Source organism: Narcine bancroftii, chromosome 6 (genome assembly GCF_036971445.1).
Source record: "Narcine bancroftii isolate sNarBan1 chromosome 6, sNarBan1.hap1, whole genome shotgun sequence".
Taxonomy (NCBI): Eukaryota; Metazoa; Chordata; class Chondrichthyes; order Torpediniformes; family Narcinidae; genus Narcine; species Narcine bancroftii.
Window position 1 is genome coordinate 249,541,658 of NC_091474.1, and position 27,875 is coordinate 249,569,532.

The window sequence follows — 27,875 nt, forward strand, 5'->3', positions numbered from 1 at the left end:
GAAAGGCACCTGGTGAAGATGGGTTCTCTATAGAATTTTATAAAACTTTTTATGTTGATATATCCTCTATTTATAAGAATGTAATACAGCAGATTTATAAAACTTTTGAATTACCTGAATCTTGTTCTAATGCAATAATTACGGTTATACCAAAAAAAGATAAAGATCCTTTACAGGTTTCTTCTTATCGACCAATGTCATTGTTAAATGTAGATTATAAAATTGTGGCTAAAGTTATGGCTAATAGATTGGCTCAATATTTACCTAAAATAATACATAAAGATCAAACAGGATTTATAAAAAATAGATATGCGTCTGATAATATTTTGCAATTAATTACTTTGATAAATAAATTTAAATCTCAAATGAATTATCCAATAGTGGTCTCATTAGATGCAGAAAAGGCTTTTGATAGAGTGGAATGGAAGTTTTTATTTAAAGTACTTGAGAAATTTTGTTTTGGTTCTTCATTTATTGGATTGATAAAGGCTTTATATAATAGGCTAGAGTTGCTACTAATGGACAGATTTCAGAATCTTTTGATTTAACAAGGTCTACTAGACAAGGATGTCCATTGTCACCTGCTTTATTTGCTATAGTTATTGAACCTTTGGCACAGTTAATACGTCAAAATGAAAATGTTAAGTGTATGAGAGTTTTGAATGAGGAATATAAGATTAATTTATTTGCAGATGATGTTTTATTATGTCTGGTAGATCCTGATATTTCCTTACTAGCAATTCAAGAATCTTTAGAAATTTATGGTCAATTATCTGGCTATAAGGTAAATTGGGCTAAAAGTGAAATTTTGTCAATTTGTATAGATGATTATTCGATTTATAAAAATATTATGAAATTGAAGTGGACAAAACAAATTAAATATTTGGGAATTAACGTTAATACAGAATATCAAGATTTATATTCAATTAATTATCTTCCTTTAATAAAAAAGATTAAATTAGATTTGATTAGGTGGAAGGACTTACCTTTAGGTTTATTGGGGAGGATTAATACTATAAAAATGAATATTTTTCCTCGGATGCAATATTTGTTTCAATCAGTTCCTTATTTTATAAAAAAAAGTTTTTTTAAGGATTTATATAAAGTAGTTAGAGAATTTTTATGGAAGGGAAAATTTCCGAGGGTAGCAATGAAAAAATTGATGTGGGATTTTCAATTTGGAGGTTTGAGATTACCTAATTTTCAATATTATTATGAGGCAGCTCAATTTAAATTTCTTAGTGCATTAATGAATATGGAGGATCCACCCAGTTGGGCAAAGATAGAACTGGCAGTTATTTTAGAAAAATCTCCACATGAATTTTTGTTTCGATGGAATAAAAATTTGTTACAAACTTATGATGTACCAATATTGAAACATTTATTGAATTTATGGACGAGTAAACTTGATAAAATTGGGCTTTAAAATAAATGGTCAGGGCGATTGCCATTATATAATAATCAACTTGTTCCTTTTACGGTCTCCAATATCACTTTGAAACAATGGGAAAGGAAAGGAATAAAAAATTTATCTGATTGTTTTTTTGAAGGACATTTTTGTTCTTTTGAGGAATTACAAAAGAAATTTGGTATTAGTGGAAATTCTGTATTTGTGTATCATCAGTTAAGATCATTTGTAAAACAAATATGTGGTCGTCAAATGATTTTATTGCCTGAAACTAGTTTTGAGAAATATGTACTTTCAATACCAGAAAAGGGGTATATATCTGATTTGTATTGTATTTTACAAGAATTTGAAAGTAAGAAAGATTGGGATAAAGATAAGTTGAAATGGGAAAAAGATTTAGGTTCTACAATAGCTGATGAAGCTTGGATGGAAATTTGTCAAAATAGTATTCGGAAATTGATTAATGCTAGATTAGCGATGATTAATTATCATTTTATACATCAATTATATCTAACACCAGAAAAATTTTTAAAAATTGGTCTTAGTAAGTCAGATTGTTGTTTTCGTTGTGATCAGATAGCTAGTACTTTTTTACATACTGTCTGGTCTTGCAATCAATTGCAACAGTTTTGGAAAGGTATTCAATCTATATTTAATAGATTATATAATATTTGTGTTGTATCAGATCCTGATATATTTTTGTTAGGAAATATGCAATCATTAATTGATTTAGGATTAAATGATTATCAGATTTCTTTTATCTATTTAGCTTTAACAGTGGCCAAGAAATGTATAGCATCTACTTGGAAAGATAGAAATATACTAACTTTGGATAGGTGGTATTTAGAGATGAAGTCTTGTTTAATTATGGAAAGGATATCTTTTTCAATTCAAGATAAGATGTCTTTTTATGAGTTGAAGTGGACTCCATTTGTTAAGTATATGCAATTAAGTTTGATTTAAGTATATTCCTAGATGTGATATTCTAGATTGGGTAAATCTTTTTTTTTACTATTTTTATTTGTTACTTTTTTTTCCTCTTTGTGTGTGCTTTTTTTAATATATAATATTATTAATTTTACTAATTCTTCACTCTTTATTTTGGGGGAGGGGAAGGGTGGGTCTTTTTATATAGATTTTTTTTTAGTTCTTGTATGCAGGGGGGGTTAACTTGAATTAAGTTAGGTTACTGATGTTGTATTGTAATTATATTACTTTATTTTATATTTTTTCTTTAAATGTAATTTTTCTTTTTATTCCTGTGATAAAATCTTGAAATAAAGTTTAAAAAAACCCCACATATACATTCTTCTTTCTTCTTCTTTTCTTTGGCTTGGCTTCGCGGACGAAGATTTATGGAGGGGGTAAAAAAGTCCACGTCAGCTGCAGGCTCGTTTGTGGCTGACCAGTCCGATGCGGGACAGGCAGACACGATTGCAGCGGTTGCAAGGGAAAATTGGTTGGTTGGGGTTGGGTGTTGGGTTTTTCCTCCTTTGCCTTTTGTCAGTGAGGTGGGCTCTGCGGTCTTCTTCAAAGGAGGCTGCTGCCCGCCAAACTGTGAGGCGCCAAGATGCACGGTTTGAGGCGTTATCAGCCCACTGGCGGTGGTCAATGTGGCAGGCACCAAGAGATTTCTTTAGGCAGTCCTTGTACCTTTTCTTTGGTGCACCTCTGTCACGGTGGCCAGTGGAGAGCTCGCCATATAATACGATCTTGGGAAGGCGATGGTCCTCCATTCTGGAGACGTGACCCATCCAGCGCAGCTGGATCTTCAGCAGCGTGGACTCAATGCTGTCGACCTCTGCCATCTCGAGTACCTCGACGTTAGGGGTGTGAGCGCTCCAATGGATGTTGAGGATGGAGCGGAGACAACGCTGGTGGAAGCGTTCTAGGAGCCGTAGGTGGTGCCGGTAGAGGACCCATGATTCGGAGCCGAACAGGAGTGTGGGTATGACAACGGCTCTGTATACGCTTATCTTTGTGAGGTTTTTCAGTTGGTTGTTTTTCCAGACTCTTTTGTGTAGTCTTCCAAAGGCGCTATTTGCCTTGGCGAGTCTGTTGTCTATCTCATTGTCGATCCTTGCATCTGATGAAATGGTGCAGCCGAGATAGGTAAACTGGTTGACCGTTTTGAGTTTTGTGTGCCCGATGGAGATGTGGGGGGGCTGGTAGTCATGGTGGGGAGCTGGCTGATGGAGGACCTCAGTTTTCTTCAGGCTGACTTCCAGGCCAAACATTTTGGCAGTTTCCGCAAAGCAGGACGTCAAGCGCTGAAGAGCTGGCTCTGAATGGGCAACTAAAGCGGCATCGTCTGCAAAGAGTAGTTCACGGACAAGTTTCTCTTGTGTCTTGGTGTGAGCTTGCAGGCGCCTCAGATTGAAGAGACTGCCATCCGTGCGGTACCGGATGTAAACAGCGTCTTCATTGTTGGGGTCTTTCATGGCTTGGTTCAGCATCATGCTGAAGAAGATTGAAAAGAGGGTTGGTGCGAGAACACAGCCTTGCTTCACGATACCCTGTACCAAAAAACCTAAACCATCCCTACCTCATAACCCTCTAAGTCTTTAAATGCCCCTATTGTTCTAGCCTCTGGCAATGCATTCCAAGCACCCCACAACTCTCTCTGTGTAAAAAACACAGCTCTGATGTCTCCCCTAAACCTTCCTCCCTTCACTTTGAACAGATGTCCTATGGTGTTTGCTACTCTTGCTCTGGGAAAAAAAGTTCTGCCTTTCTACCCTATCTACCTCTATTATGTCACCTCTCATCCTTCTTCATTCCAAAGAGAGAAGCCATAGCTCTGCTAACCTTCCCTCATAATACACATTTTCCAATCCAGGCCACATCCTGGTAAATCTACTCTGCACCCTCTCCATAGCTTCCACATTCTTCCTGTCATGAGGTGATCAGAACTGAACACAATATTCCAACTAACTTAACCCCCTTCTAATTCTACGCACACGTGTATGTAATGTGTGTGTGTAAGTTCAGAAAAGTTGTTTGATTCACAGTCCAATCTCACTTCTCACTCCTCCAAGTTCACTGGTATCAGGCAATTCTTATACTGTGCACAGAATTTAACATTTATTCATCTTTTTTTGAATATTTTATTTATTCAGCATATATAATGTCAAAAATTAAGAACATAACAACATAGCTACATAATCAAAAATTAACAAGTATTTGTGAAAATCTATTTATAAAAACAAAAGAACTAAAATAAAACTACAAACTACAAAAAAACCCAAATAACCTATCCTTCCCCCAAATTAATCTAATCCCAAAACTAATATATAAAATATTCATTGTAAAACTATTATAAATAATTAAATCAGATTTCATCAGTTGATGCTCAAAAACATCATAAAATAATTATATTTTTAGGGAAAATTTTACTGATCAAGAAAAAAAAATATAAATTCATAATTTTAACTTCAATACTTTTGCATGCAGACCCCAAATTTGCAAAAATAAAAATATTTATCCCTTAAATTATATGTAATTTTTTTCTAATGGAATACAACTTTGAATCTCAGCATGCCATCTATCTAATGTTAATGAAACATCAGATTTCCATGTTACAGTGACACATTTCCTTGCTATTACTAAAACCACTTAATTGAGTATCTGACAAGAGTTTCAAACTTTCCGAATAAAAACAATTCAGGAATTAAAGGAAAATTCACTCCCATTATCCATTGTAGAAACTTACCAATAGAAACCCAAAAAAGATGAACCTTTAAACAAGACCACGTAGAATGAAGAGAAGTTCCAATTTCTGTTCCACATCTAAAACACTGATGAGCATGAATATATAATTGATGGAAAAAATTATAATGAAGTAATCTATATCATATATTAATAGTATTTGTCATAACTTCTTTACACAAGTTCTGCCAAACTTGTTACTTCTCAGAAGGTTCTTGTTGGTTTTCAGAGAGAGATTTGTTGCTCATTGGACACCCACAACTGATTCCTTCCAATCAGCCACTTCAGTGTCTTGCTGAAGAAATTTGTCCCATCAGGGTTTTCCAGATGATAACCTCTTTCTTTCAGGTCACCGCAGAGTTCCCTTTTGTTTCCCTTATTTCAAGTGAAACATTATACAGCCAGCCATCTCCACTTGTATGGGCCACAAGGACTTTGACCAGGCTGAACTAAGAACTCACACCTGCCTTCAAAATGGGGTTTTTCCACAAGCTTGACATCTTGTCATGTTCCAGTCCCAACTGCTACTGGAGAACTGAATTCTCTCTCTCTCTCTCTCTCTCTCTCACTGAGAGAAAACCACATGACCCTCTTAGAACAGCAAACTGCACTCAGACTGCAGCATCTGATCCAATCTTCTGAGTTTGTTCATCTGTTGCTTTCCAAAATAATAATCCATTACTCCACATTGTGTCCAATTATCACCTACTTGTGAAGTCCTTATAGGCATTCTTCAAAGTTTTTGCAAAGGCACCTGGAGCCTGGACGGTCTGGCTTAAGGAGAGCTCCAGCATTTTAAATGAGATCTGTTTTGAAGTGTTTGTATCTGTGAGTGTCCTAACTAAAAACCCCAGAATTTATCTTCCAAAAGCATATCTATATACAATATAAAATATAACATAATCTGTCACATCACCTATGAGCAAGGAGTTGAATCTTCTCGACTTTGTCAACCTTCTAATGAAAGTTATACTATATAACCATATAACAATTACAGTACAGAAACAGGCCATCTCGGCCCCTCTAGTCCGTATTGATTTAAGTGAACTCCACTAGTCCCACTTACCTGCACCCTCCAATCCCCTCACATCCATGGACCTATCCAAATTTTTCTTAAATGACAAAATTAACCCTGCTGCAACCACCTCTTCTGGAAGGTCATTCCACTCAGCCACCACTCTCTGAGTGAAGAAGCTCCCTCTCGTGCTACTTCTAAACTTTTGCCCCCTAACTCTTAATTCATGACCCCCCTCATTCCAAATTCCCCTACCCTCAAGGGGAAGAGCCTATTCATATCTACTCTATACCCCTCAGAATTTTAAATACCTCTATCAAATGCCCTCTCTACCTTCTATGCTCCGATGAATAAAGACCCAGTCTATTCCATCTTTCTTTGTATTCTAGATACTGCAATCCAGGAACATTTTAGTAAATCTTCTCTGCACCCTCTCTATCTTATTGATATCATTCCTATAAATGTGGGGTCCAGAAATGCACACAGTTTTCCAAATTTGGCTTCACCAATGCCTTGATAGCCTCAACATCACTTCCCAACTCCTATATTCCATGCTTTGATTTATAAAGGCCAGCATACCAAAAGCCTTCTTTACCACTCGATCCATGTGAGATTCCACTTTCAAAGAACAATGAACCATTATTCTAAGATCTCTCTGTTCCTCTGCATTCCTCAATTCCCTTCCCTTCACCATATACGTCCTGTTTTGATTATTCTTCCCAAAATGAAGCACCTCACATTTTATCTACATTAAACTCCATCTGCCATCTTTCAGCCCACTCTTCTAAGCTGTCCAAATCCTTCCTCAGTCCCTGAAACCATCTCCCCCCCCCCCCCCCAGTTTTTGTATCATCCGCATACTTACTAATCCAATTCACCACTCCATCATCCAAATCATTAATATAAATGACAAACAACAAGAGATCCATTGACCCCTGAGGCATACAGCTCAACACCGGCTTCCATCCTGACAGACTCTCTATGACTCTCTGGCATCTACCCTTTAGCCACCGTTGAACCCATCTGACTATCTCAACATTAATACCTAATGCCTAAACCTTCCTTACCAAACTTCCATGCGGAGCCTTATCGAAGGCCTTACTGAAATCCATATAGACTACATCTACTGCTCTACCCTCATCAACCTTCCTTGTCACCTCAAAAAAATTCATGACCTTCTCCGCACAAACCCATGTTGGGTGTCCCTGATCAGTCCCTGCCTCTCTAGATACTTAAACATATTATCTTTAAGAAGACTCTCCATTAGTTTAGCGACCAAACTTACCGGCCTATAATTGCTGGGCCTACACCTGGAGCCCTTTTTAAACAGAGGAACCATAGAATTTATGTTCATCTTTAATTTAATGTTTAACTATATTTCTTTCATAAAATGTCTTAGTAAAGTAAATGATAGAGTTAAAATATTGTGAATTTTCTATTGCTGTTCCTATGTTAATGCTAAGAAAGTCCCAAACATAAATAAAAGGGTTGTTGGTGCCTAACACTAGTTTCTCCAGACAGCCTGAAAGCAATTTTAACCACCAGTCCTTTGTCCAGATATCCTTAATTAGAATCTTTCATTATTTTCACTGACATCCTTCAGGTGCTAGGAGAGGTGAGAGTGAGCGCAGAAGCAGCAGAAGTAGTAAAAAATGCAGTCCTGATGGTGAAAGATAAGGCCCAGAAGATTGTCGATGAAATAGCAGTGGAAAAACACATTGCAGAGGATAAGCTAATAGCTGCAAAACCTGCATTAGAGGCCGCAGAAGCAGCTCTGAATGTAAGTACCTTATCTTAAGTATGTTTTGTAGCAAATAGAATAACTCGACAACTCGACACCGTCAGTTTTACTAAGGAGACAGTTACTCGTGTCTCTTGTTGAAAGCCACCAAATTGCATTTGCTTTTGAAGTTCCTTGAAAAGTTAGTAATTTCATGTTATCCTGCCTATTATTTAAAGTATTTTCATGCAATGCAGTTTGATAAAGATGTGATCCAGAATAACAAATACATCAAGAATTATAATTGCAAGACCTTAAAATATAAAATAATTTGTTATAATAGTCAATATTAAACATGTAAATACAACCTATAATCTGAAATTAGTTTTAGTTAAATTGAAATTGAAAAATTCAAAATATAAAACTTACAATTCCAAAAATCTATAGATTGTCTGCTGAGGATGTATCGTAATTTCATTGGAAGGCCAGTGGAATCTACAGTAACATAGCAGCTCATGACTTCCACAATCTCTGAGAGCTTCCAATACCCCTCAGGAACTTTGTGATTCCACCTGTGGGTTTCTGAGAGCTTCCAATACTCTTCAGGAACTTTGTGGTTCCACCTGTGTGAACATTGTGCTTCCGTATGAATGTTTTATTTAATTTTTTTATTGTTCACACTATAAACCATATTGATCAAGATACATACATTTTCCTTCTTAAATATATAGTGTCGTTTTCTCCCCACTTCCCTCCTCCCCTCCCTCACCTCCCCTCCCATTTATTTAAAGTTCAGAATGTAAGATATATTAAACCCGTCAAACAATGTTGTCACTCAATAAAAATAAACAAGAAATTCCACTGAGTCAGTTCTTTTCATTATCTTCTCCTTCTGTCATTTTAGGTGGTAGATGTCCACGGTAGGACTTTTCTATTGTGTTTCATGTATGGCTCCCATATTTGTTCAAATATTGTAATGTTATTTCTTAAATTATATGTTATTTTTTCTAATGGAATACATTTATTCATTTCTATATACCATTGTTGTATTCTCAAATTGTCTTCTAATTTCCAGGTTGACCTAATACATTTTTTTGCTACAGCTAGGGCTATCATAACAAATCTTTTTTGTGCTCCATCCAAATCGAGTCCAAATTCTTTGTTTTTTATATTACTTAGGAGGATGATCTCTGGGTTTTTTGGTATATTGCTTTTTGTGATTTTATTTAATATCTGGTTTAGATCTTCCCAAAATTTTTTCACTTTCTCACATGTCCAAATTGCATGAATTGTTGTTCCCATTTCCTTTTTACAGCGAAAACATCTGTCTGATACTGTTGGGTCCCATTTATTTAACTTTTGAGGTATAATGTATAGCCTGTGTATCCAATTATATTGTATCATATGTAACCTCGTGTTTATTGTATTTCTCATAGTTCCGGAGCATAACTTCTCCCATGTTTTATTCTTTATCTTTATGTTTAGATCTTGTTCCCATTTTTGTTTAGTTTTACCATTTGTTTCCTCGTTCTCCTTTTCTTGTAGTTTAATATACATGTTTGTTACAAATTTTTTGATTATCATTGTGTCTGTAATCACATATTCAAAACTACTTCCTTCTGGTAACCTCAGACTGTTTCCCAATTTGTCCTTCAAGTAGGATTTCAGTTGGTAGTATGCCAACATTGTATCGTGAGTTATATTATATTTATCCTTCATTTGTTCAAAGGTTAATAATTAATTTCCCGAAAAACAATTTTCTATTCTTTTGATCCCTTTTTTCTCCCATTCTCTAAAGGAAAGATTATCTATTTTAAAAGGGATCAGCTGATTTTGCATCAGTATTAGTTTTGGTAGTTGGTAATTTGTTTTATTCCTTTCTACATGAATCTTCTTCCAAATGTTGAGCAGATGATGCAATACTGGAGAATTCCTATGTTGTACCAATTTTTCATCCCATTTATATAATATATGTTCAGGTATCTTCTCCCCTATTTTATCTAGTTCTAATCTAGTCCAATCTGGCTTTTCCCTTGTTTGATAAAAATCTGATAGGTATCTTAATTGTGCGGCTCTATAATAATTCTTAAAGTTTGGTAGTTGTAAGCCTCCTTGTTTATACCATTCTGTTAATTTATCTAGTGCTATCCTCGGTTTCCCCCCTTTCCATAAAAATTTCCGTATTAATTTCTTTAACTCCTTGAAGAATTTCTCTGTTAAGCGTATTGGTAATGTCAGAAATAGGTATTGTATCCTTGGGAAAATGTTCATTTTAATACAGTTTATCCTTCCTATCAGTGTTAGTGGTAAGTCTTTTCAATGCTCTAAGTTGTCTTGTAATTTTTTCATTAGTGGATAATAATTGAGTTTATATAGATGGCCGAGATTTTTATTTATTTGTATACCTAGGTATCGCATTGCTTGCGTTTGCCATCTGAATGGTGATTCTTTCTTAAATTTTGAGAAATCCGCATTATTCATTGGCATTGCTTCACTTTTATTTGCGTTAATCTTGTACCCCGACTTCTCCATATTCCTTCAATTTCCTATATAATTCTTTTATTGATGTTTCTGGTTCTGCTAAGTATATTATAACGTCATCTGCAAATAGACTGATTTTATATTCTTTGTCTTTTATTTTTATCCCTTTTATTTTATTTTCTATTCTTATCAGTTCTGCTAGTGGTTCTATGGCTAACGCGAACAATAAGGGAGATAGTGGGCATCCCTGCCTTGTTGATTTGCTTAAGTTAAATTGTTTTGATATATATCCATTTACTGTCACTTTCACCAATGGCCCCTTATATAATGCTTTAATCCAATTAATATATTTCTCTGGTAAGCTGAATTTTTGTAGTACTTTGAATAAATAATTCCATTCTACTCTGTCAAAGGCCTTCTCTGCGTCTAAAGCAACCGCTTCTGTTGGAGTTTTATTTCCTTCTACTGCATGAATTAAGTTAATGAATTTACAGATATTGTCTGTTGTTCGTCTTTTTTTAATAAATCCAGTTTGGTCTAGATTTACTATTTTTGGTACATAGTCGGCTAATCTGTTTGCTAATAGTTTAGCTATTATCTTATAATCTGTGTTAAGTAAAGATATTGGTCTATATGACGCTGGTGTGAGTGGATCTTTCCCTGTCTTTGGTATTACTGTAATTATTGCTGTTTTGCATGAATCTGATAAGCTTTGTATTTTATCAATCTGGTTGATTACTTCCAGAAGGGGAGGAATTAATAAATCTTTAAATGTTTTATAGAATTCTATTGGGAATCCATTCTCTCCTGGTGTTTTATTGTTCGGTAGTTTTTTTTATTATCTCCTGTATTTCTTCTATTTCAAATGGTTTTGTTAATTTATTTTGTTCCTCTGTTTGTAATCCGTAAGAATGTTTTGATGTAAATACTGAAAAGATGGCCCTGTGTTAAGGCAATGCCCCAGTGAAAAGCAGGCAGTTTTGCACATGCCCTGGAATTCTAATTTAAGTGGGAAAACTCTTGCGGGTCAGCACATTGTAATGTGACTGATTGCACTCAGAGACAAGTGAGCAGTACAAACAGGCTTTTAAATGCTTATAATCAATGGCCTGTAGACGCAATAGTCCTCGGGAGAATCAGAGGTTTATAGTGGGGTAGGTGAGGGTGGAGTCAGCCATTTGAACAATACATAGACATTCCAGTTCACTGGATTCACCACTAATACTTTACAAATATTTACATTAAGTCTGTCAGGGGGTCTGGTAATTCTGGTCCAACGCTGCAGTACTGGAGGATTTTGGGCTTCCTGAACCTCCTGGACCCCCTGTGGTACAGGGTAAGTGGATCTCGAGGGCTCCAACTCAGGTCATGGGATGGATTGGACCACTTCCCGAGCAGTGTCCTCTAGGACCCTGAGTGGGGTACTCGATATTTCCTGGCTCGTTTGTGGCATTGGATCCTCAGTTCCAGCGGGTGCCAGGTCTTTTATCGAGACGGTTTCCTCTCTGCCATCAGGGTATGCCTCGTAGCCATATGTTGGGTTTGCGGGCAGCAGGTGAACCCTCTCAATCTGTCTTACTCCTTCTCATATGCTTTCTCAGCAGGACTGGCCCTGGTGCCATTGGCCAAGCTGGGAGAGTAGTCCCAGACATGGATTTCCTCTGGAACGTAAACATAAGCTTGTGAGGAGTTGCATTGGTCGCCATGCAGAGAAGCAACCTTATGGAATGGAGTGCCATGGGAAGGACTTCTTGCCACCATGAATATGAAAGGCCTTTGGACTAGATAGCCAATTTCATGGCCTTCCATACAGTTGTGTTGTCTTTTTTAATTTGTCCATCCTCCGGGGATTGTAGTTAGTCATCTTGCTTGAGGCAATACCCCTTACGAGCAGGGACTGGAATAGCTCTTCGCTCATAAATGATGAGCCCCAGTCGCTATGGATATAGCTGGGATTTTAGGGTAGAAATAGAATGTAAGGCCATGATGACTGTGGTGGCGGTCATGTCTGGGGAGGGGATGGTGAATGGAAAATGTGAATACCAATGATGTTGAGAAAGTATACATTTCCGTTGATGGAAGGGAGGGGACCCTTGAAATCAACACTGAGTTGTTCGAAGGTGTGGGATGCCTTTATCAGGTTCACTTTGTCGGTGCGATAGAAGTGCAGCTTGCACAGTGCAGACCTGGCAGGACCTGGTCATTTCCCTGATGTCCTCAGCGGAGTAGGGCAGGTTGTGTGCCTTGAGGAAATGAGTCAGGCGAGTGACACCTGGGCAGTAAAGCTCATTGTGCAGTGACTGCAATTGGCTGGTGTGTGCAGAGCCACAGCTTCCTCTTGGCAAGGCATCTGGAGGCTCATTGAGAGTACGTGACCTATATGCTATGTCATAATTATAGGTGGAGAGTTCGATCCTCCACCTAGTGATCTTATCCTTCTTTATTTTGGCCATTTTTCATTATTAAGCATAAATGCCACTGATCGCTGGTCGGTGAGCAGTGTAAATTTTCTGCTGCCCAAGGAATGCCTCCAGTGCCTGATGCCTCTACAATGTCTTGAGCCTCTTTCTCCACAGATTGGCTCTGAAGCTCATGGCCTTGTAGGGTGTGGGAGAAAAAAGGCAACTGACCTGCCCACCTGGTTAAGGGTAGCAGCTGGAGCTACGTCAGAGGCATCGCTCTCCACCTGGAACAGTGCACTTTCATCCACCACATGCATGGTGGCCTTTGCAATTTAACTCTAAACATTGTCAAAAGCCACCTGGGCTTCGGCCGACAATGGGAAAGAGGGGAACTTTAAGAGGGGGCGGACCTTATCTGCCTAGTGAGGGACCCACTGGGCATAGTAGGAGAAGGAGCCCAGGCACCTCCTTAAAGCTTTCAGGGTCTTCATGATCAGGAGGTCTAATGGGGTGCATTCAACTGGGGTCAAGGCCAATGATGCCATTTTCCACCACATAGCCCAGGATCGCCAGACATTTCGTCCAGAACATGCACTTACTGGAGTTGTACGTGAGATTCAAGGTCTTGACCATGTAGAGAAACCTCTGGAGGTTGGCATTATGGTCTTCCAGAGATGTTCTCGAGATAAGGGAAGGTGGCCTTTTGCTCATGCTCGTCAACCATTTTGTCCATCTGTCTTTGGAAGACCAAGACCCCATTAATGATGCCGAAAGGAACACTCCGGAACCGATTGAGCTGTCCGTCTGCCTCAAATACTGGTCCTCGGAATGGATTGGTCACTGATGCTATGCAGCTTTCAGGTTGATGGTTGAATAGATCTGATACTGCGCAATTTTGTTTACCATGTCTGAAATTCGAGGGAGTTGGTATGTGTCCAGGAGTATGAAACGATTAATTGTTTGGCTATAGTCAATCACTTTTCTTCTCCTTTCACAACTACCACCTGGGCTCTCCATGGGCTGTTACTATTATTAGAGCAGTCGCTGCGTATCGGCTCTAATAAATTCCCGATACCCCACACTGTATTGCCTGCTCTTTGTAGCTATTGGTTTGCAATCGTGAGTCAGGTTCGGAAACAGTGGGGGAGGGATCAATATTTAGGGTGGAGAGACTGCATGTGGCATCTGGCTTTTGGGACCTTCTGTTCGAAATACTGTGATTGGAGGAAGTGGGCCAGAGTACTCCATGGTCACACTTTTAAGATGATGCAGGAAGTCCAGGCCCAGCCACACAGGAGCACACAAATCCTTCAGTACATACAATCAGAACTTACAAAATTCCCTTCCTTTACAGTTAGATGTACTATACAGTACCCCTGGATCGTCACAGAGTGCGAGTGTGAAGCTAGGAAAATACGATAGTCCGTTGGGTACACTCTTAAGTTGTACCACAAACCCATCACAGAGTTTATAAAGCTCTGTGGACCCATTGCCCACTAAGCAATCAGTCAAATGTCCACATGCCCTCACCTCCATCGTCAAGTTACTCAATTGGTAAGGTATTGCCTGATCCAGGATGACCGATGCCAGTGCTCCAGAAACCCCTTCACTCCCTATGCTGATGTCGACTCTCTCCTCTTGGCGCATGGGCAGACAAGATGGTGTCGATCATGAGGCACGGCAAGATGGCTGCTGTGGTTTCCCACGATGCTTCAGTTCCAGTGGCGGGTCCTGCCACGAGGTGCAGCAAGATGCTGGCGGTGAGCAGCACAGAGAGGCTGAGGCCAGCACTTTGGGACTCGGACACGGGTCGAGCGATGATTCAGGGATTGCACACATGGTTGCCCCCTTTGGGTTCCCTTTAGCCTGGCAAACATTCACCCAGTGCCCTCGCTTACCGCATCCTGAGCACATGGAGTCCTTCGCGGAGCATTGGGCGTGGGGATGCTGTACCTGTCCACAGAATTAGCATCCCCAGTCACACGCGGCCGGAACAGTCGGTGCTGGGGCTGCAGGGGTCACCAGTGCCCCAATGACCTGGTCCTCTGAAAAGGCGCTGCTTTCTCCCATGAGGTCGTCAGCTCCCAGTTGGGCTTGTTTGAGTGCTTTTGCCAGTTCTAGGGTGTTGGTCAAGTCTTTATTCCCTAACTCTAGCAGTCGCTGCCTCTCATACCTCGACCTCACTCCTGCCACAAGGGTATCCCTGATTTGTTTCTCCTGTCTCACCCGGGTGGTGTCTGCTTTGTAGTGGCATTTTCTGGTCAGGGCCCACAGTTCTAGAATATAGTCGTCCAGCGACTCACCCGGACACTGCAAATGTTGAGAGAATGGGTACCTCACCAGCACATCGGGTCTTCAAGCCTTCTATGGCTGACTCGTAGGTAGCACAGTCTCTGATGACAGTGAACCCTTTGGGGCCCACTTGAGACAGAAATGCCGATCTCTGGAGACTATCCGAGTTGAAGACTTATTGTGTGTGCCCAGGTACGACTGGAAGAGAGGGTCAACTTGGAGCACACCTGGCTTCAACATGGCTTCCGTCCTGTTTCAAAGTTAAGCTATTAAAATTGTAACGCGACTTGTGAGGAATACAAGCACGCTTTTAATAGCTGACAATCAACTGCCGGTAGACACAATAGTCCTCTGGTGAATCTGAGGAAAGGCAAGAAAGCCAAGATTTGTACTGGGCGAGGTGAGGGTGGAGCCAAGGGAGGAGCCAGCCATCTGAACAATACATAGACAGTGAATTCCAGTTGACTGCACACAGGATTGTTGTTAAGACCAGCAAATTACAGGCTTGTGTCTGGATTTGTATTCAATGTTTCCAACATTAAACATAAATGATTATTTCCTTCCAAATGTATTGAAGCGCATTTCTTAAACAACTGTCCACCCTTTTACTGAACGAAAGGATCACATTCTGAGAATCCCCTCCATCAAATGAGCAGCTGTCACTCTATCACCAAAAATTCCTTTCCAATACACTTCAAGATAAATAATAATTGGAAGCAATATTGTTCTAATTTTTGTTGAATAATCTCATGGAAGACTGTCTCTATTCATTAACGCAGAACAGACGACATAATATTACTAAACAGAATAGTACAGCACAAGGGCAGGCCCTTCGCCCACAATATTGTGTCCACCTCACACCCATAACTCATTTTTTCTTGTATCCATGTGCCTATCTCGGAGTCTTTCAGATTGTACCAGTCTCCACCACCACTCCAGCAATGCATTCCAGATACCTTCTACTCTGTGTGTAGCCCCTGCTTGAGATCCAGGACAAGCCCAATGCATTCAGCCCTCCAGAGCTGCCTGCAACCTGGGCTTCAGAGATGGTTTGAAAGCAGCAACAAAACAAAGAGAAAGATGGAGAGACTGACGTGCTGGTTTATTGTGCAAGACCCATCCAAGTGACCTATGAGGATCAATCGTACGTCAGCCTCAACTGTGGGGAGATCTAACCAGTGGTTGACACATTGAGAAACAATCACACGTCAGCTACCAGGGTCATTCACACATTGTAATGCGCGTCGAAAGAACCAAAGACTTGTTGATCCAAACCAAGACTTTTATTAACTAAAAGACAGGAGCATATCACAAGTAGGTCGACCAGTCCAGAATGACCTGGTCTGGCTTGGAGCAATCCTTTAAGACCTGCCAGTAGGTGTGGCTACACTCTCAGCCAATCACAGTCTCCTACACTACCATCTGTACATATGTACATATACACATTGGTGATAGAATCTGTACTATCACACACATGAGCCTCACAGATAGACAGATCTAACCCTTGATTGGCAGATAAGGTGACTTTCGACTAGGCTTCAGCTGGAGAGGTCACACGACCTCCACAGTCCACATTCTGACCAGGTTCTAGATGGAGAGGCCACATGACCCTTCACAATCACACTACACCTATCTATGTCTCTCATAATCTTGTAGATGTGATCCATCCCCTTCATATTAATGCATCTTTCAAGAAGTTTTTTAACTGCTACTATTGTATCCACTTCCACCACAGCTTCTGGCAGCCATTCCAGGTACCTGTCTCTCTCGTAAAATACATCTCCCTTTAACTTAAACACATGTCCTCCAGTGTATGACAGTTTTACTCTGGGAATGAGATTCTGTCTATAATAGGTATTATAACATTTTATTTTTATTCCCAGACTATCAAGCCTGCTGACATTGCGACTGTGCGTAAATTAGCCAAACCGCCTCACCTGATAATGAGGATTCTCGACTGTGTTCTGGTTCTCTTCCAAAAGAAAATGGAAATAGTCACCATGGACCCTGAGAGGCCCTGTGTCAAGCCATCCTGGGGAGAGTCTTTGAAGGTGACTCACTTTATTTTAATACTGTAATGCTTTTGAGGCTAATTTTAAGTACAGAATATTATGAGACCCATTTTATTCCGAAGACTGTAATACTCTTCTTCACTCTCAGTCATCTTTATTTTGCAAGTGAGTTGCAGGCATAGGCAGAATTCATAACTTCATATTCCATTCCTTCCCAAAGATTACAGGGGATTCCTGGCCAACAAATAGATTTTCATGAATTATCAATATACATCTGAATAAGTGTTAGTATTAACAGAAATGGGTTGCCCAAGATTTGGAAGATTATTATTTAAGTGTAATATCTTGGCATTTAACAACTTTGAATTGGTGGAGAAATCTGATTTATAGGTATGGGTGAGTGCAGCCTCAAACCTCCTAAACACATCTGCCAAGACAATTCTCATTCCTTCCAGCAAGAACGAATGGACTATTCATGGCCAAGAGCTCTTTCTGCAGTAACTTTGTTCAGCCAAAGTTTTTCATATTTTTCAATAAGTCCTGCAAAGTTTTAATGTATGTGTCAACTTATCAATATTTTTCAAGAGAAGTCAGCTTTCCTATTGCAATTTGAGTTGTAAAGCAGACAAATCATCAGAATGGAAAAGTGATGCTCAAGGAGGTAGAGGATGTGAAACTTCTCAGGAGAATAATGAAATAATTAAGGGGCTGTACTGTAATGTTCCACATACAGCACAGTATGGCAACATTTTTGTAAACCTTCTTTGCACCTTCTCTACCTTATTTATATCCTTCCTATAATTTGGAGACCAGAACTTCACACAATACTCCAAACTTGGCCTCACTAAAGCCTTAAACAGTCTCAACATCACCCCCCCACCCCCCCAGCTCCTATATTCAATGCTATGACTTATAAAGGCCAGCATACCAAAAGCCTTCTTCACCACCCTATCTACATGGGAATTCACCTTCAAGGAAGGCTGAACCATTATTTCAAGATCCCTCTGTTCCTCAATGCCCTCCCCTTCACTGCATACATCCTATTTTGGTTATTCTTCCCAAAATGAATCAACTCTCACTTGTCTACATTAAACTCCATCTACCTCCTTTCAGCCCTCTTTTGCAGACAGTCCAAATCCTTCTGCAGTCCATGAAAACCCTCTTCACTAACCACAAAACCCCCTATTTTGGTATCGCCGCCCAAATTACCACCCCGTCATCCAAATCATTGATATAAATGACGAACCACAAAGGACCCAATCCCGATCCCTGAGGCACACCACTCGTCACCGGCATCCATCCTGACAAACAATCGTCCACCATGACTCTCTGATGCCTGTCTCCCATCTAACTATCTATATTAATCCCTAGAGACTGAACCTTCTTCACTAACCTTCCATGCAGAACCTTTTCAAAATCTTTACTAAAATCCAAATCGACCACATTAACTGCTCTACCTTCATCAACCTTTCTGGTCACCTCTTCAAAAAATTCAACAAGATTTATCAAACACAACTTTCCCCTCACAAACCCATGTTGGGTGTCCCTGATCAATCCCTTGCCTATCCAGATATTTATACATATTATCCCTAAGAATTCCTTCCATTAGTTTCCCTACCATCGATGTCAAACTTACTGGCCTATAGTTGCTTGGCCTACATCTTGCGCCATTTTTAAACAGTGGAACCACGTTTGCAACCCACCAATCCCACGGCAGCACACCCTCCTCCAGTGACCTTTGAAAAATCACTGTCAGAGCCTCTGCTATTTCCTCCCTGACCTCCTTAAGGTCCTGGGAAAAATCCCATCAGGACCAGGAGTCTTATCTACCTTTATACACCCCAGAAAATCTAAAATCCCCTCTTTACTAATCCCTATCTTTTCCATAACTAACCCTTTTGCCTCACTTACACAATTCAATATCTCTTTCCTTCGTGAACACCAACGAGAAGAATATATTCAATATCTCCCCATCTCATATGATTCCTAACACATACCTCTGCTCTGATTTTCCAGTGGACCTATTCTATCCTTACCTTTCTTTTTACTATTCACATATTTGTAAAAACCCTTCGGATTTGCTTTTATCCTATTTGCTATAGCCCCCTCATACCTTCTTTTTGCCTTTCTAATTTCCCTCTTAAGGTTCTTTCTACAATCTATGTATCGTCCATACATCTCTTCAATCCTTTGCTTCTTGTATTTAACGTAGGCCTCCCTCTTATCCTGAACCATCTTCTTAATCTCTCTAGAAAACCATAGTTCCCTTGAACATTTGGCCTTGCCTTTTGTCCTGACAGGAAGATAAAGATTCTGCACTCTCAAAATCTCACCTTTAAATGCTCCCCAATTCTCCTCAGTCTTTTACAGAAAAAAGATCATCCAAATTACTCCCTGCAAATCCCTTCTCATCTCTTCAAATCTGGCTTTCCCCCACTCAAAGACCTTCATCTTTGGACCAGACCTATCCCTTTCCATAATTAAGCTGAAACTAATGGTGCTATGATCACTGGATCCGAAGTGCTCCCCAACGCACACCTCTTGTCACCTGCCCTATTTCATTCTCCAACAGTAGATCTAACACTGCCCCCTCTCTCGTGGCTACCTCAACATATTGATGCAAAAAGCAATCCTGCACACATTTTACAAGCTCTAAGCCATCCAGTCCACTCACTGACTGCGTCTCCCAATCTATGTTAGGAAAATTAAAATCCCCAACTAACACCACCCTGTGCTTACTGCACATCTCAACTATTTCCATACACATTTGCTCTTCTAGTTCCCTCTCCCCATTTGGTGGTCTATAATACACACGTATAATCGTAACCTCACCTCTTTTATTTTTTAATTCCACCCACACCGCCTCCCTTGACGAGCCCTCCAATCTATCACACCTCAGTACCGCTATAATATCTTCCTTGACAAGTAATGCCACACCACTTTCCCTTATCCCTCCAATTCTATCACACCTAAAGCAGCAAAATCCTGGAATATTTAACTGCCGGACACAACCCTCCTCCAACCACGTCTCACTAATCGCTACCCCGTCATACTGCCAAGTGTCTTTTCACACCTTCAGCTCATCCACCTTCCTTACAGCCCTCCTTGCATTGAAGTAATTACATCATAGAGTCTTCTCACATCTTACCTTCTCTGCCATCCACACTATTATTTGTTACCATCCTCCCTTCCCCATCATAATATCTATCCCTTTCCTCCTCAATCAACTGCTGTTCCACCCCCAAATCTGGTGAACAAGCCTTTTCCCTTCACCTACAATATCTCTCTCTGCTGTCCTTCCTTACATGGTCACCTTCCCCCCCCAATCATTCTAGTTTAAAGCCCCCCTGGTAACCCTAGCAAACGCTCCCACCAGGAAACTGGTCCCTCTGGGATTCAGATGTAACCCGTCCATATGGTACAGGTCCCACCTCCCCCCAAAAAAGGTCCCAGTTATCCAAGAACTTGAATCCCTGACTTTATTCCACCCCTTTAGCCATGCATTCAGTCTCCACCTGATTCTATTTCTGCCCTCACTATCACGTGGCGCAGGAAGTAATCCAGAGATTATCAGACCTTCTGAGCTCCCTACCTAACTCCCTATATTCATCCTTTAGGACCACTTCCTCCTTCCTCCATATGTCATTGGTACCAACATGTACCATAACCTCTGGTTCCTTTCCCTCCCTGTTCAGGATATCTTGGACACGCATAGTTATATCCTTGATCCTGGCAATCCACTGTCTGTTTTTTTTTTATCATGTCCACAAAAACCTCTATCAGTCCTCCAGACTATCGAATCCCCTATAACTATTGCCCTCCTCTTCCATTCCCTACCTTTCTGGTCGACAGAGGCTGACCCTGCACCAGAGGTACAGCCACCGCTGACTTACTTAGCCTGATTGTCCCCCCCAATAGTACTCAAGGAGGAGTACTGATTGTTGAGGGCTACAAGTTCAGGTGCTCTCTCCTGAACCTGACTACTCCCTTTCCTCCTCCAAACAGTAAACATAGGAAGTAGGAACAGGAGTAGGCCAAAAATGGCCCATCGAGCCTGCTCTGCCATTCAATAAGATCATGGCTGATCTAATTTATGACCTACCTTCACCTACCTGCCTTCTCCCCATATCCCCTAATTCCTCTATCATGTAAAAATTTATCTAACCGAATTTTATATATGTTTAATGAAGCAGCCTCAACCACTTCCCTGGTTAGAGAATTCCAAACATTCACTACTCTCTGGGAAAAACTATTTTTCCTCATCTCTGTCCTAAATCTACTCCCCTGAATCTTGAGACTGTGTCCTCTCATTTTAGTTTCTCCGGCCAACTCAAAAAACCTTCCAACATCTATCCTATCCATACCCTTCATAATCCTATATGTTTCTATAAGATCTCCTCTCATTCTTCTGAACTTGAGCGAATACAATCCTAGACGATTTAATCTTTCATCATAAGTCAACCCCTTCATCCCAGGGATCAACCTAGTAAACCTCCTCTGGACTGTCTCCAAAGCCAGTATATCCTTCCTCAAATATGGAGACCAGAACTGGACACAGTACTCCAGGTGTACTCCAGGTGCAGCCTCACCAGTACCTTGTACGGTTGCAACATTACCTCCCTACTCCTGAATTCAATTCCTCTCACGATGAAGGCCAACATTCCATTTGCCTTCTTAATAACCTGCTGCACCTGCAACCTAACTTTTTGCGATTCATGCACAAGCCCTCCCAAGTCCCTCTGCACAACAGCAGGCTGTAGTTTTTCACCCTTTTAATAATATTCAGCTCTTTTATTTTTCTTGCCAAAGTGGATAACCTCACCCTTACTAACATTGTACTCCATCTGCCAGACCTTTGCCCACTCATCCAGCTTAACTCTATCCCTCTGCAGACTCTCCACATCCTCATTACAATTTGCTCTTCCACTCAATTTGGTGTCATCCGCAAACTTGGCTACACCACATTTTGTCCCCTCCTCCAAGTCATCAATGTAAATGATGAACAGTTGTGGGCCTAGCACTGACCCCTGCAGCACCCCACTTACCTGAAAAACTCCCACTTATCCCAACTCTTCTCCTCCCGTGGCCCTGATGAGACCACCTGACTATAACTCTTGTCTATGATGACCTCACTCTCCCTGACCAGAACGAGGTCATCGAGCTACAGCTCCAGTTCCCCGACTCGGTCCCTAAGACCCTACAGCTCAGCCCACATAGTGCAGAAGTGGATGTCCGGAAGACGTGAAGACTCCATGTCTTCCCACATCTAAACTGTGAGCAGGAAACTGCCCTCACACTCATCCTGCCTCTTTCTTCACTCACCTTTCAAGAGAAAAAAATAAAAAGATATATTAAATTAAATGTGACTGTCTTACTTTAGTCCTGATATGCTAGTCCTCAGTCTCTACTCACCGAAGCCACTTGAGCCAAAGCCTCGAAGCCCCACTCCTTTACTAGGCCACTTACTCACTGGGCCACTCATCACTGGCCACTCCCTTACACTTACCCACCTTTTATTTGCCCTTGACCTCTCCTAGCTCCTCCTCCTCTGTAGTCATCGCCCGAGCTCTGAATCGCTGCCTCCTCCGACTCATATAACCATATAACCACTTACAGCACAGAACAGGCCAGTTCGGCCCTACTAGTCCATGCCGTAACAAATCCCCACCCTCCTAGTCCCACTGACCAGCACCCGGTCCATACCCCTCCAGTCCTCTCCTATCTATGTAACTATCTAGTCTTTCCTTAAATGTAACCAATGATCCCGCCTCGACCACGTCTGCCGGAAGCTCTTTCCACATCCCCACCACCCTCTGCCTAAAGAAATTTCCCCTCATGTTCCCCTTATAATTTTCCCCCTTCAATCTTAAACCATGTCCTCTAGTTTGAATCTCCCCCTTTCTTAATTGAAAAAGCCTATCCACATTTACTCTGTCTGTCCCTTTTAAAATCTTAAACACCTCTATCAAGTCCCCTCTCAATCTTCTACGTTCCAGAGAAAAAAGCCCCAGTCTGCACAACCTTTCCCTGTAACTCAGACCCTGAAATCCTGTCAACATTCTCGTGAACCTTCTCTGCACTCTCTCTATTTTGTTTATATCTTTCCTATAATTTGGTGACCAAAACTGTACACAGTACTCCAAATTTGGCCTCACCAATGCCTTGTACAATTTCATCATAACCTCCCTACTCTTGAATTCAATACTCCAATTTATGAAGGCCAGCATTCCAAATGCCTTCTTCACCACACCATCTACCTGAGTGTCAGCCTTGAGGGTACTATTTACCACAACTCCTAAATCCCTTTGTTGCTCTGCACTCCTCAATTGTCTACCATTCAATGTATATGACCTATTTAAATTTGCCTTTCCAAAATGCAGCACCTCACATTTCTCTGTATTAAATTCCATCAGCCATTTCTCAGCCCACACCTCCAGCCTTCCTAAATCACCTTTTAATCTATGGTAATCTACCTCACTGTCCACAACACCACCAATCTTTGTGTCATCCGCAAACTTGCTTATCCAATTTTCTACCCCTACATCCAGATCGTTAATATACATAACAAATAATAGTGGACCCAGGACCGAAACCTGAGGAACTCCACTAGTCACCGGCCTCCAATTGGACAAACAATTGTCTACCACTACTCTCTGACACCTTCCATCCAACCACTGCTGAATCCATTTCACTACCTCCTTATTTATACTTAATGCCTCCACCTTTTTTCCTAACCTCCTGTGGGGAACTTTGTCAAAAGCTTTACTAAAGTCCAAATAGACAACATCCACAGCTTTCCCTTCATCAACCTTTTTTGTAACCCCCTCGAAGAACTCAATCAGGTTTGTCAAGCATGATCTACCCTTGACAAAACCATGCTGATTACTCCCTATCAATCCTTGTACCTCCAAAGATTTGTAAATAGCATCCCTCAGAACACTTTCCATCAACTTGCCCACCACAGACGTCAGACTTACAGGCCTATAATTCCCAGGTTTGCATTTGGACCCTTTCTTAAACAGAGGAATCACATGAGCCACCCTCCAATCCTTTGGTACCACCCCTGTGGCCAGTGATGTCCTAAATATCTCTGTTAATGGCCCCACTAACTGTCCACTAGCCTCCCTGAGTGTCCTAAGGAATATTTTGTCCGGTCCGGGAGATTTATCCACCTTTATCTTTTTTAACACAGCCATCACTACCTCCTCGGTTATCCTTATATGCTTCATGACTTCCCCACTATTTTTCTTTACTTCAACTGGTTCAACATTTTTTTCCCTAGTGAATACCGAGGCAAAGAAATCATTAAAAATTTCCCCCATTACCTCAGACTTCTCACTCAGCCTACCCTCGCTATCTACAAGGGGTCCAATTTTATCTCTCACTAATCTTTTACTTTTAATGTACTGATAGAAACCCTTTGGATTTAATCCTACTCTGTCAGCCAAAGCCTCTTCATGCCTTTTTTTGGCCTTTCTAATTTCTTTCTTAAGATTCCTTCTACACTCCTTGTAGTCCTCCTTCAACTTCTCAGCTCCCTGCTCTTTATACCTCTTGTACACCTCCCTTTTTCTCCTAACCAAATTTCCAATATTCCTCGAAAACCAAGCCTCCCTATGACTTCCAGCCTTTCCTTTGATCCAGACTGGGACATAACTATTCTGTACCCTCAAAATTTCTTTTTTGAATATCCTCCATTTTTCATTAACATCCTTACCTGAAAATATCCTGTCCCACTCAATACTCCTCAAATCCCTTCTTATTCCTACGAAATTTGCTCTTTTCCAGAACTTCAACTTTAGGCCTCTCCTTGCTCTTCCTTAAAACTACCCTAAGACTAACAGAATTATGGTCACTAGACCCAATTGGTTCTCCAACATTAATGTCCGCTACCTGACCTAGCTCGTTCCCTAACAAGAGATCCAGTATTACACCGTCCCGAGTCGGTTCTTCTACTAAATGATTTAGAAAACAATCCTGAACACATTTAACGAACTCCAGCCCATCCAGCCCTCTAACCGTATGGGTATCCCAATCAATGTGTGGGAAGTTAAAATCTCCCATGATCACTACCCTATGATTTTCACACATATACATTATCTCCCTACAAATTTGTTCCTCTAATTCCCTTGGCCCATTTGGTGGTCTGTAATACACCCCTATTAGCACCCTCTTGCCTCCTCCACCCCTCAATTCCACCCAAACAGCCTCACTGGTCGATCCCTCCATACCATCCTGCCACCTCACGGCAGTAATGTCCTCCCTAACAAGCAGAGCAACTCCTCCTCCTTTTTTACCCCCTGATCTATCACATCTAAAACAAATGTATCTCGGAACATTAAGTTGCCAGTCCTGCCCCTCCTGTAGCCAGGTCTCACTAATTGCCACAATATTGTGACCCCAAGTATCTATCCATGCTCTCAGCTCATCTACCTTGACTCCTCGCCCTTATTTAAAAAAATTTCTGACATCTCCTGATTTTCCATTATTAGTTCTGCAGTTTTATTTTTTGATGAACCATCTCTCACTTTGAGGTTGGCAGGATAGGAAATGGAGCTATTTAGATGAGTGGAGTGGGAGTCGTCATGGAGATGTAGGCCGTGTAGGCAAGGGGGAGGGATGTCGATCTTTGGAGCCTCAGGGAGTAGGTCATTTAAGTGCCCATAATTTGGTTGGTGTTGGGGACTAGAAGAATTCTGGGGAGGTGGGAGTCATGTAAATAATTAAATTAAAGGGATTCTTTCAGAATTGAGATTCAATCACCCTGATGGAACGTGCTCAGGGAGACCCCCCTTAGCAGAGCTATTAAAAAAGGGGTGGGCAACCTTTTTTTCTTAAAACTCACATTTCACCTTAAGTAATCCCTATGCCATTGGAGCTCTGTGATTAGTAAGGGATTGCTTAAGGTGGGATATGAGTGGGAAGGGAAGGTTGAGGGCCACTGCTCTAGACCCAATTGTTTCTGAAATATTTTGCTTGAGAAAAATTGTCCTTGGCCTTATGTCCTTTGGTCTTATGAAACTGTGCACATAACAAGACAATTAGGTATGATTAAAACAGAGGTTTTCAAACTTTTTCTTTCCACCCACATACCACTTTAAGGAATCCCTTAATCACAGAGCACATATGGCAGAGGGAATACTTAAGGTGGAATGTGAGTTTTAAAAAAAAGGCTGACCACCCCTGTATTAAAACATACTTGTTCTGGCATGCCCAACAGCAGGTGCACCTCAAAACAATAAAATATAATTTTCCAAGCAATGCTCATCATATTGGAGTGATTCCATTCCATGCATATTTCATCCAATGAAGTTCAAGTTGTGAACACAAGCACTTGTTTGAATTTTCAGATAGGTGGAAATTGTTAAATAAGCATTCCACGTGAAATGAAATAATTCCACTGTTTATGGTTTTTGAAAGAGACTAAATTTACCCCAATAATCCTATAGCCATTGTTGACATGATAATAGAGGTGTTCACTAATTATGGATTTCCACTAGATTTAATCTGGATCATGACCAGGGATTTTCATCATTCTTTTTCCAGTTGTTGAGCGGCACTGGGTTTTTGCAGGCCCTGCAGCAGTTCCCAAAGGACACTATCAACGATGAAACAGTGGAACTGCTCCAGCCGTATTTCATCATGGAGGATTATACATTTGAAAATGCGAAGAAGGTCTGTGGGAATGTTGCTGGTTTATTGTCCTGGACTCAGGCTATGGCTGCGTTTTTTGCCATCAACAAAGAGGTGTTGCCACTGAAGGTAAATCTGAATTAGAAGAACATCAACCTTGACAGAAATCATTTTGAAAGCTTCACTGTGCCATATATGTTGATTTCTATACAATAAGCATTTTACATTAATGATAAGCTATTTTGAAAATTTGATATTTGTTAAAATGAAAATTAACTTTTTTTGTAATCCAATTTGAAAAGTATTTAAAATCTATTTGGATTAAAAACAGAAAAATTTTTTAGAAGCACTCAGTAGATCAAGCAGCATGTACTTCTTGGTTCTTGCTGAGAATTAATAAAATGGTGATGGTTCAGATGCTGGAATCAAAAACCGAGAATGCTGGAATTATGCAGCTGGTCAGGTTGCTTCTGTGGGAAGAGAAAGAAAGTCAACAGTCCAGCTCAGATTTTTTTTGCCTGAACTTAAAAGACAAATCTTGCAAGTATGGAGAGAAGATGGGGAAGGAGGTGCATCTGATCGGGTAAAACCAGGGTGTCCCAAGGGTTAAAATGTAAACAAAGTTATCTGGTCAATGAGTGGCAGGAGGAAGTTAGAGAGGGAGAACATTGACAAAAGAATGAGAACATCGTGACATCCAGAGCAGAAGGATGTGCCTAGTAGGCCAGTGGGCACAGCTGTGGAAGTGGGGTTTTGCCAACAACATCAAAATCATAAAGGGAAAGGTCCTACTAAAACTTAAGGTGGACTTTTTTTTACACATCTTCAGGTCACATTCCTTCTTAAGTCTCATTTAAGGTGGTGTCTAAGGAGAAGAATATGTTGTGATGCTGGAAGTTTTATTGCACAATAGAATTGATTGGCTTTCCAAAATGTTTTTAGGCCAATTTGGCTGTACAGGAAAATCGGCTCCAAGGGGCCATGAAGCAATTAGGCATTGCCCAGGCCCAGCTAGATGAGAAACAAGCTGAGCTGGACAAGGTGCAAGCAAAATTTGATGCTGCTATGAAAGAGAAAATGGTGAGTCGGACTCTTGGATATCTTTTGATGTTTAATAGTTACTCGGGAAGTCTGATTTGCACAAGTCACATGAGAATGGCAGAAATTATGGAAGATTTTATGATCTTAATTCCTCAAATGAAGT

At 40.6% G+C, this 27,875-nt stretch overlaps 1 protein-coding gene across 1 annotated transcript in view; it reads left to right on the top strand.

Annotated features, from left to right (window-relative positions):
* The window catches only part of LOC138737388 (dynein axonemal heavy chain 8-like), a 397,732-nt gene that overhangs the window by 207,638 nt on the left and 162,219 nt on the right, over positions 1–27,875 (top strand). The window contains exons 23-26 of the mRNA XM_069888135.1: positions 7,735–7,911; positions 16,910–17,077; positions 26,585–26,800; positions 27,614–27,751. Of these exons, the coding sequence (XP_069744236.1) occupies positions 7,735–7,911; positions 16,910–17,077; positions 26,585–26,800; positions 27,614–27,751 (699 nt within the window). The remainder of the gene's footprint in view (positions 1–7,734; positions 7,912–16,909; positions 17,078–26,584; positions 26,801–27,613; positions 27,752–27,875) is intronic.